General features: G+C 40.3%; 1 protein-coding gene across 6 annotated transcripts in view; it reads right to left on the reverse strand.

The window, feature by feature from the left end:
- Cep350 (centrosomal protein 350) overlaps positions 1 to 11743 on the reverse strand; it is a 131746-nt gene that overhangs the window by 39107 nt on the left and 80896 nt on the right. For 3 of the 6 annotated variants that reach the window (XM_029481954.1, XM_029481956.1, XM_029481953.1), the window contains exons 27-29: positions 11324 to 11484; positions 3888 to 4010; positions 2658 to 2857 (exon numbers count right to left, since the gene is read on the reverse strand). In XM_029481954.1, the coding sequence (XP_029337814.1) occupies positions 2658 to 2857; positions 3888 to 4010; positions 11324 to 11484 (484 nt within the window). The remainder of the gene's footprint in view (positions 1 to 2657; positions 2858 to 3887; positions 4011 to 11323; positions 11485 to 11743) is intronic. The other 3 variants (XM_021177416.1, XM_021177402.2, XM_029481958.1) reach the window with 1 other exon arrangement.

Below are 11743 nucleotides of genomic sequence, written 5' to 3' on the forward strand. Positions count from 1 at the left end.
AAGGAATGTCCCTCCATGGCCTCTGCATCAGCTTCTGCTTTCTGACCTGCTTGAGTTCCAGTCCTGACTTCCTTTGGTGATGAACAGCAGTGTGGAAGTGTAAGCTGAATAAACCCTTTCCTCCCCAGCTTGCTTCTTGGTCATGATGTTTATGCAGGAATAGAAACTCTGACTAAGACACTATTACACTGTTTAAATTAGAAGGCTTGGTATATGGTGAAGTAGGGTCCACCCCTTATGGTTCTTATTAATCAAGGTCTTGCTCTTTTGACCTTTTGTTCAAAAAATTAACAGAGGTCAACAAAACCCTTTTCAGAAACCTTGGTAGGCCTCTGGTTTAAATGGCCTTGGCTCTAGAGATGAGTTCAAGAAAAATAAATATCCTATGATACTGGGTTCATTTGTAATATGAAATTGTTTTGCTGTTTAACATCTAACAAAGCTCTAAATTTTCCCTAACAAAGATCTTGTATTATTAACCTTGTATCAAAGTACTTCATATTTTTGTTTATATTTGCTTATTTATATTCATTGATCTGTCTGCCCATCCATCTATCTATTTATTTATTTATTTATTTATTTATTTATTTATTTATTTATATTTTAATTTATTTTGAAACAGGTTCTCCCTATGAGTGATCTCAGACTATGTAGTTTAAGCTGGCTTCAAAGTCACATTTTCCTACCTCAATTTCCTAAGTACTGGAGTTAGAAGTGTGTGCTACCATGCCTAATTCTACTTGCATCTTTTTAAAAATGGTACTTTTAAAAGCCAATTTTTGTTTGTCTAAGACATATAGTTGAGGGCTTTTTTTACATTAAAACTTACTAAGTATATTATACACAATGGAGTCTTATATCTCTATACGTGTGTATATAATGTATCAGGCTCACCTATTATCCTCTCTGTCCCCTTCCTACTCTTCTGGATCCTTTATTTCTTTCCTACTTTCAAATATTTCTTTAAAAAGATTTATTTTTGTGTGCATGTGTGTCATGTCTATGTGGATGCATAAGGAAGCAAGAAGAGAGCACCGGGTGCCCTGAAGCTGGATTACAGGCAGTTGTGAGACCCCTGACATGGAGTCCTGTGAAGGGTGGGAGGCACCCTTAGCCACTGAGCCATTTCTCCAGCACTGCCCCACCCTGCCCCTTCTAAAGTGACTCAGTTAATATGACAAGGGCTATGTGCAGAAGCATGATGATGTATTTGGTTGTTTTGAGTCAGGGCTTCTGACAGCCCAAGCTGGCTTCAAATTTACTTTGAGGCTGAGACTGACCTCAACTTCTAATCCTCCTGCCTCCACTTTGGAAGCAGTCCTGTGCCATCAGATCCAGGTGCTGGGGGAGGAAAGCGGGGCTTTATGCACTCGAGACAAACATTCCAGCATCTGAATTACATCTCCAGCCCCAAACAACTGGGTTTCAATGTTTGGAATTTCTAACTAGTGATCTTGCTAAACTGACTCGTTATTCTAACAAAGTGCAAATCCAGGGTTTTCCTGTATGCGACAAGGGGTATATGTCTACATGTATGTGCAATTATATGTTCCTACGGATACGTGTGGAAGTCAGGAAAGGTCAGGTGTCCTGCTCTGTCATTCTCTACCTTATTCCTTTGAGACGGTCTCTCACTGACAGAGCTGGCAGTCTCTGCCTGACATTTCTGGGGTTACAAGCAGACATGGATACTTGCCTACCGTTTCACATAGGTACTTAAAGGTTCTATGCTTGCTTGTAAAACAAGCACTCTTACCTAACGCACCATCTCTCTACCACCCAATTCTGGGTTTTCTATGTGTATACCTCTACTAACTGTAAGTAATAAGAATTTTGTGTCTTGCCGGGCAGTGGTGGCTCACGCCTTTAGTCATAGCACTTGGAAGGCAGAGGCAGGCAGATTTCTGAGTTTAAGGTCAGCCTGGTCTACGGAGTGAGTTCCAGGACAGCCTCGGCTATACAGAGAAACCCTGTCTCAAAAAACCAAAAAAAAAAAAAAAAACCAAAAAAAAAAAAAAGAGGATTTTGTGTCTTCCACTTCCTACTCACAGCTTTTAATAGTTTTTCAAGCCTTACTGAACTATCTACAACCTTCACATAATGCTTAATAAACACTTTTAAGGGGAAAATGCTCTGATTTATGACTAAGCATTATATCTACTTTAAGTCTGGGCTTTCTTGTTCTGTGTTCTTGGTTAAAGAAAGTTCCTTTCCATGTGTACTTTGATCTGAGGTTTACCTATGTGATCCTAAGTCTTTTTATGAATCCATTCAAGTGACTATAATTTTTCCTCTTTAGATTTGTATGTATAGTATTCAGGATAGAAAAGAACAGCTTTTTCTTTTCTCGTGTTATTCTTTTATGGATTTAGCATTGAAGTTATATACTAATATCATAAAGCGAGATGAAAATGTATCTCTTTTTTGCATTCTGTGGAAAATAAAGAATACCTGAGTTTTCCTTGTATGAACATCTATTAAGCTTTGACAAGTTGAATTTAAAAAAAAAAAAAAACCTTCACATTTACATTGGCAAGAAGTTACTTAGCTTCTTAAAAGTTGTGCATCAAGTGTAGCTGCACTGCCTTCTTCACTTTTAACCATTCCCATCCAAAAACAAGTAAGTAAAACATGTTGGCTTAGTTTGTATTCGTTACCTTTCTGCTCTGTTCTCTGGCTTTCCAGATCTTTCTTAGGAGTTCTGGGTTTTACTAGTTCTTTGTCCCAGGCAGCCAAAGCTTGTTTTTCCATTTGCTGGATTTCCGCTTCTTCTGCATCCAGACGCCGCTTCCACTCCAGGAGCTCCTCTGCGTGCTGGCGGCGCTGCATGAGCTTCTGTTCTCGCTTCGTCAGGAACCTAGAGTCACACCGGGAGGACAGTTAGAAAGCCCACCTCCAGGCAGAGGTAACTTTGAAAGCTGTCAGTCATGCCTTACCAACAAGCTGTGCAAAAGCAGCCACTCAGACCATTCTCTCCCTGAGCTTAGAATGACAGATGAAAAATGAGCCAACTTATTTTTTTTTAATATGAGAAAATTAGTGTTTTCTTGTAACAGGTTGTCAGGGCAGTGAAGGAAAGCGAGTGGTAAATTCAGACAAGAAAATCTAATGCGTATGTAAACAAACTTGCGTGGCGCTGTCGTTCAGTCACTTACATACTCCTTTTCTTATAGGTGTCTCTTTTTCATAAGAGAGTATGTAAGAAATTTATTTTAAAAGCTCAGACCAGAAAACACACAAAACTTAAAACAATACAAACCAAAAGCAACTATAAAAACAAACCCCAAGGAGCCCAAATACACAAGCAAACAAACAAAAATGATATATATCCCCTTTTTATTTCTATTTTCAAATTCAGGTTTTGCTTTTACCTAAGCAATGCAATGTCAGCTGATGCATCTTTTTGTGTATGAACGCTGAGCACCATTTGATGCCCCAAGCCTTGATTCTCTCAATTTAACCTGATTTCTAAAATCAAATCTTATCTTGGGCCTAAAGGGTTGGGAGAAATTATTGATTTAGGAAAAAACATTTTGGTTAGTTGTGAGGCACTAATTAACTGTCCACATACAGATGCTGTGACAAATACAAGATGAGCAGCTGTTATTACTGCTGTTAGGTCTGTAGTGACGGCTAACCAGGAAAAAGATCTTGCACATCCAACAAGCAATAAAAGGCCAAGAGGAACTGATGCTTCATTCTTAAACATTTATCATGTCATTTAGTGTAGAGACACTAGGGTAAAGTCCATATGACATGTGACAAGAGGCCTCTGGGCTGCTGTTAAACAAACAAAACTAAAAAGAAAAAGAAAAAAGCAAACACAACAAACGAACAGAACAGAGCATGCTCTATCGAAGAGTGCACTGAGAAAGGTGCAAAGTTACCTGACCAACTGGTTGTAGATATACAGCTGGAATTTGGGATGAAGGTTGGGGAAACAGACACTGAGAGAGGCCCAGTGGTGAGACGTAAAGACAGAGAAGAAGTAGTGAACAGGAGAGCAGTGTCTACAAAATAAGGAGGAAGATTTTAAAACCAAGAGATCAAGAGGCAGGAAGAAGGAAAGGGGAAAGCAAAGGAGTTGAATGGAGACCTTTTAATCTGCATCCTGACCATCCCACATTACTTAGGAAGGGACCCCTTATGTGTGGCACACACAAATACATGAGAGACTGTTATGGATCTCATCGATGGATTCTGAATTAATGTGTCTTCTCAAACACTGCATGGCCATCATCTACATTTTCAGGTAAATTTCCTTGATTATGAGAATATAATGGGAAAGACAGTGTGCGGCTAAATACGTCTTCAAGAAACTTTAACACTGAGTAAACACTATGGTCATGACCCAGTGTGTCAGTAACTCTACCCACACATGGAACTTTGAGCAACTGATTTTTGTTGCTGTACCTTATGTATTTTAAACTAAATTACTGCATTTGTCTTATTTAACATTACCATCATGATCTAGCTTGAAAATAAAAATATAATTCAGTAAACCAATTTACAGAATAATTAACTTTGACAACATAAACTTTTAACAGGAAGTATGGAGATATCTTGCTTTTTAAGACTAACATCGGGCCACTTATATAATAATAATTACAAAAAAATCAATACCCATTTTTTGAAATATCAGGATGTACAATTAGGAATAAAATGAGCTGATCTTAATAAATACTGTCAGTGAAGAATGTTATGAACAGTTCAATTGTAAGGCTAAAGATAAGAAAATTCCATATATTAAAGTTTTAAAGGCAGAGGAAAATCGTCTTCATTTGTAGTAGTAAACAGATGTCATACTAGATAAAATGATAATAAGTCCAGTGAGAGTCGGAAAGGCTAACCCTCTTTGACAGAGCATGCTCCTGTTCACATGCAAACAACGGTGACTTGCAGCTAAGGCCACATTTCATTATTGCCTTGGAAGGGCAAGGGTCAGTATCAGTATATCCCAGAAGGGAGAGAATCTAGGGGTGAATCCAGCCGTGGAGTTTTGAAGGGAGGGACATCTTTTTTATACATGTCTTAGAAAATATGTCTGCCATCCCTCTGTTGATTTACACATAGGCAGTATGTCTGCCATCCCTCTGTTGATTTACACATAGGCAGTATGTCTGTCCATCCCTCTGTTTATTTACACATAGGCAGTGTCTGCCCATCACTCTGTTGATTTTTACACATTCACAGTCATTACTATCTGGATCGCCTTGATTTTCTGCACTCAACTTTAAGTAAATGCATTCCTGCACATTCAGAAAGACACTGCAATGTCCCTTGTCATTCTTTATGAATGTACAATAAACTTATTTTGATGCTAATTATCAAAATATCATATAAAACAAAATGCATTTGAAGGTTTAAAAATTGATTTATAGCATTCAAATATCACCCACCCTTTTAAGTGTAAGACTGCTAAACGCATGCATGACCTACACAGAAAGTAAAAGAGTATTGCAACACATAAAACAACTTTTAAAAAATGTATAGCTAACCTTTTTTTGTCTAGCCTTTTACAGAAAACAATTTTCCTCTATCAGAACAAGAACTGACATTTGTTTGTCATTTATTAAAGAGCAAACATATTAAAAATCTCTGTTAAAAATAAAAAACAAGAGAAATAGCTATTATAAAATTAATAGTTTTAAAAGAGTATAAGAAATTATACATTTGAAACATCTTTGCAGAAACACATTTCCTTATTTAATATGTATATACTATATAACTAAAAGTGCCCCTTAAAACCTGACAAAAACCTTAAGATCAAAGGGCTAAGTACCACCATCACCACCACCACACCTCCCTACCCACCACCCCCAACCCCTGCTTAGAGCCAGGAATCCTTTGGGATGCTAAACAGGTAACCTTATGGGAAGGACAGAAACACAAGTACTTGGGGTTTAAGGCTAGAGTGGGTTATATAAAGAGGTTTGGTTTTTTTAAAGGTCAGCAAAAGTCATCTATTAGAAATATAAATCTTACCAAGGGCATTACTATCAGTGAAACATTTAAGGCCCAAAGTAGTGTCATCACTGCAGAAAATGTCATAAAAATCAATTCAGAAAGTTGACAGTAAACAATGAATAAGTTTTCTCCCAAGGGACTAGAGAGACGCTTAGTGGTTAAGAAGAGCACTTGCTGCTCTTGCAGAGGACCACGTTTGGTTCTCTAAATCCACACAGCAGCTTGGGACTACCTATAATTCCAACTGCAGGCTATCTGGTGCCCTCTTCTGGGCTCAAACAGCACCAGTCAAGTATATGGTGTATATACACACATACAGGTAAAACATTCACACACATAAAAATCTGTTTTTTTATTATTTATTTATTTATATTATATGTGTGTACACTGTAGCTGTCTTCAGACACTCCTGTGAGCCACCATGTGGTTGCTGGGATTTGAACTCAGGACCTTTGGAAGAGCAGTCGGTGCTCTTAACCGCTGAGCCATGTCACCAGCCCAAAAATCTGTTTTTAAAAATTTCCCCAAATGTTAATGGTATTGGGAAGGATGACTACTCTTGGGTGTCTTTGCTCTCTACACCACATAGCAGTGCATAGACATAATGTAGTCATGCAGCTTGTAGTGACTGGCTAAAAGGCCTGCACCACTCTCAGGCATTTGAAGGAAGATCTAACCGGAAAAGAGTGATTGTGACACAACTAAAGTCTAAGCAATGAACCTCAACTAAGAAGATGCCTCCATCAGATGGGCAGGCCAAGTCCCGGGAACATTTTCTTGATGGATGACTGAGGTGGGCAGTGACACCCCAGGCAGGTATTCCTGGGCTGTATAAGAAAGCAAGGTGAGAAAGGCATGGAGAAGCAGCAGTGCTCCATGGTCCCTGCTTCATCAGTTCCTCCTTTGAAGGCCCTGTGCTGGCTTTCCTTTACAACTGACTATAAGCTGTAAGGTGAAATAAACACTTTCCTGTAAAAGTTGCTTTGGGCCATGGAATTTATCATAGCAACCAATGAAAACTAGGATGGTAATAAAACCTATGATCCATTATTCCTGGAACAACGCAGGACAGGAACTGCTATGATTTGAATGTGAGCTGTCCACAGGCTTGCTTTCAATGTCCAGTCTTGGGCTTGCAAGACTCCTTTGAAGGCTATAAAGACTTTAGCAAGCAGGCCCGCCTGGAAGAAGATGGGTAGAACCTCTGAAGATTATACCTGCCTCTGGATCACCTCTGCTTCCTCTGTCTCATGTTCCTGCCACCACAGACAAGGTTACCTGCCTTGCCTATGATGATGAACTAAAATTGCTGAAACCATGACCCCACACAAACCTCTCTTCCCTTCAGTTGTTTTTAAAAGGTATTTTGTCACTGTGATGAAAAAAGTAACCAATTTAGGAAGGAAGCATAAAAAATTGTTTAAAAAATTCTCCTTAGTGTGATGGGTCAAACATAGAGCCTTGCCTGTACAACACTCTACCACTGAGTTATGGACTGTCTGTCTGCCTACCTGTGAGACAGTGCCTTTTGTAGTCCTGGCTGGTTATGGAGCTTCGATCCTTTGGCAGCATCTCCCAAGTGCTAAGATAACAAGCAGGCAAAACCATACCCAACTCAGGAAATCCTTGTTTGAAGAAACCTTTCGTTTATGGGATATTCACATATATGTAATATCTGAACATTCATTTCATACTTCCTTTATCTGTGTCAGTGTCAAGCTCTGTCACTCTCTGCTCTACTTCCCTAAGACAGTCTCTCACTGACTCTGGAACTAGGCTATTAGGCAGCGAGCCCCAGCAATTCTCCTGTCTCTACTCCCCACCGCACTAGGGCTACATGGATGCAGACAGCCCTTTTCTGTGGTCTCTAGAGATCTGAACTCAGGTCCCCATGCTTACACAACAAGCACTCTTACCTAAAGGGCCATCTACCTGGTCATTCACTCCCTTTAATTTTAAAATTTTGTCTTAAGCAGGGAAAATTAAGGGGACAAAGAAAGGAAAAAAAGTCCTTTATTCCTGATGAAAGTTGGAAAGAAAAATCTCACTAACAAGGTTATGAATCATGTTTATAGTAAAAACACATTTGACCTCTTTCTGACTGACTTACGTGAGAACTTCCTGACTTTGGACCTATGTTTCTATCTAGCAGCACATGAGCATCTTACTGTTACTCATGAATAACCACCTCATGCCATTTACTGAAGGAAAACCCTTCAAGTAAGAGTGCATCAGCTGGCCTCGGTGGCCCAGCCCTTAGTGTCAGCACTTCTCCCAAGGCACAGCCAGGGGGGTCTCTCAGAGTTTGAGGCCAGCCTGCTCTACATAGCAAGTTCAAGGACAGCTAGACCTCACACACAGTGAGACCCTCTCTCTAAAACAAAACTAAACTAAGTATAACTATTCCGACCTAACTTCGAACCTTTTGAGCAATTCATGTTAACGCCACTAAAATCATGTATATAGTTATTTTGACACTATATTTATATACGTGTGAATATGATTCTTTTAAGAGGCCCTCACACTTAAGCCAGAAAATCCATCTTCCCTTGAATAGGTATGGCCCCCACAGACTCATGTTTAAATGCTTGGCCCATAGGGAGTGGCACTATTAGGAGGTGTGGCCTTGTTGGAAGTGTGTCACTGTGGAGGCAGGCTTTCAGGTCTCTCATGTTCAAGCCACACCCAGTGTGACATACAGTCCCCTTCTGCTACCTTTGGATCAACTCCCAGCTCCTTCTCCAGCACCATGTCTGCCTGGATGCTTCCCACCATGATGATAATGGACTAAACCTCTGAAACTGTAAGCCAGCCCCAATTAAACATTTTCCTTTCTAAGAGTTGCTGTGGTCATGGTGTCTCTTCACAGCAGTAAGACAGCCAGACCAGCTTGAACTTTTTTCTTTGTAGCTTCAGCACTACTATTGGTATTACATGTATGTGCCACCCAAATCTGGATATTTTTTAAAAAATGTTTCCATAGTTTAAACAGTCCAAAATTATGAACTGGCTTTCTTGTAACAGGGAAGCAGGTCTTCACTAGAATTGTTTTACTACACAAGTGAAATTCTTCCTATAGTTTGAAGTATTAACTTTAAAATGGTACTCAACAAAAATCTGTTTTCCTTCCCATACTTAGTGTGTTTCAAGACAGTTATATAGTAGATAGACACTTACAGAGGCAAGAAGCTACTTTACAGCTGTTCTCAATTAAATTAACATTTTATGAGTAACTATCACATATATATATACCTTATATGCTCAGAGCTTATGTACAACCAAACTACATCCAAATAGGAGTTTTCTTTAAAGGAGAAGCCTTAGAGCTGAGTGTGGTGGGGTACATTTGTTATCCCATTCAGTACTTGTGAGGCAGCAGGGTCAGAACAAGAGGCTAGCCTGTGCTACGTAGTAAGCTTCAGACCAAGTTAACCAGTATAGCAAGATCCTTGTCTTGGAGTGTGGCGGCTTCATAAGACTGACCCCTTCTCTGAATTATCAAGAAAAGTGTACCGTCTCCTTTTATTCTTTGTATCTGTTTTCTAAGCACGCTTAATACTTTGGGTCTCTCTAGCAGTTGCAGCTTCCTTGCTTTCTCTAAGGCCCCCTCACTACCATGTGGCTGCTCCTCAGCCATGTATCTGACCTCCATGCCGGCTTCAAGCACATGTCCCTTGTTTTCCCCTTCTCTCCATTCTCCAGGCAGCTGTTGGTATTTACATGTTTCCTGTCCTGGAAGTTGTTTTTTAATTGTAATATAAATTGTCCTTGATCTTCAGAGAGAGGGAGAGGGAGGGAGGGAAGGAGGGAGGGAGGGGCTGTGAGATGGTTCATTAGGGAACAGTGCTTGCTGCCAAGCCTGACGACCTGAGTGCACTATCTCAGATGGGTTGGAAGGAAAGCGTGCATGCCTACAGACTGTCCTCAGGCTGCCATACAAATGCCACGGCTTACTGTTCCCCACCTTCACACACCTTACCACACACCAAAGTGTTTTAAAAATCTTTAAAACATTTAATGGTGAGCTGGGTTGCTCAATGGATAATATGCTTGCAATACAAGCATGAAGACCTGAGTTTAAATGCCCATAATCCGTGTAAAAGGTGGATTACACATACATGGGTAAGCCCAGCATGCCCACAACAACATGTGAAGTGTGGGTAGGAGAACCAAGAAAACTTCTGGGTCACCTCCTCTTGCATATGCAGTGGTAATCAAGAGACTCATCTCAAACAAGAAGGAAGGCCATTGTCTTCTGAGTCCTATACATATCTGTACGCACATGAACAAAAGCACACACACACTTTTTAAAAATATGTTTTAGCAGGCCAGTTGTGGTGGTGCACACCCTTAATCCTAGCACATGGGAGGCAGAGGCAGATGAATTTCTTGTGAGTTTAAAGCCAGCCTGCTCTATATAGCAGGCTCAAGGCCAGCCAGAGCTACATGGACTATGTCTCAAAATAAAGTTGAAAAAATGCTTAAAATAATTTTTTTTAGGTGCTGGGGAGAGCACAGTAAAGTGTGTGCTGCATGAGCTGAAGACCTGATTTGTATTCTCAGCATGACATAAATGTCAGTGATGGTGGCATGTTCCTGTAACCCAGTGTTGGGGTACAGATAGGCTAGTCCTGGGAACTCGCTGGCCATCTCATCTAGTTCAAACAGGGAACTCAAAGTTCAGGTAGAGAACCCTACTTTAAAAAATTTAGGTGGCCTGCAAGCACGTGCTTCCCTCACACACGCACACACGCACACAGACACACACACACACACACACACACACATATTAGAATATAAAAATAACAAAATACCAGCATGCTGGCTCACATCTGTAACCCTAGCACTCTGGAGACTGAGGAGAATTCCCAGAAGTTCCAGGCCAACCAGGGCTATAAGTAGTGAGTTCTAGGTCAGCCTGGGCTATAAAGCAAGATCCTGTCTCTAAACAAACAAACAAACAAACAAACAAACAAACAAACAAACAAAGACAAGTCAGTCCATAACTCAAGAGCATCCCAGCCTCTCTGGGCTCAGATGAAGAACTCATACCCACTCACAAAGCTGAAATTGTCCTTATCTGACCAAGTCTGAGATATGTCACTGAAATAATGATGAGACATCAGGATATAGCATGTACCCTTTCTTCCTTTCTTTTAATATTATCATGAATATATATTTGACTACTAATTTGTTTTTGGTTTTGCTTTCCAAACTACAAAACCTGACTATATTGAGAAAAATGTAGTTAATGGCTGTTTAGATAATCTAGTAATTCTGCTAACATATTTTTTTCTCTCTGTCTACCCTGACGACACCCATCAGTGTGATTAACAGGACACAGAGCAGCACCTACTTCTCATCCATGCGGCTTCTCATGCTCTTGAGCTTCTGCATGATGCTGCTGGTCTCGCTGCTGGAAATAGATATCGGGGAAGGACTGCGGGTCTCCAAGCCGGGTGGCCCAGGACTAGCTGCCTTGTTGTCCTCTGCCTCGTCATCATCAGCAAGAGAGCCCTGCAAACCACAAAGCAGATGCCACTGACCTCGAGATCTCAAGGAGATCTTAAACACAGTCAACACGAGTTTAAACTTAAAATATTTGTAGTAATAACTGAAGTCAAGAGATTAATTACAGAACAGAAATCCATCACATACTTAAAAGTAGTTGGGATGTAAGATTGCCAGATGTGGTGGTGCATGTCTATAGTCCCAGCACTTAGAAAGTGGGTCCAGATGTGGTGGTGCATGTCTATAGTCCCAGCACTTAGAAAGT

The sequence above is a fragment of the Mus caroli genome, chromosome 1, assembly GCF_900094665.2.
Source record: "Mus caroli chromosome 1, CAROLI_EIJ_v1.1, whole genome shotgun sequence".
NCBI lineage: Eukaryota > Metazoa > Chordata > Mammalia > Rodentia > Muridae > Mus > Mus caroli.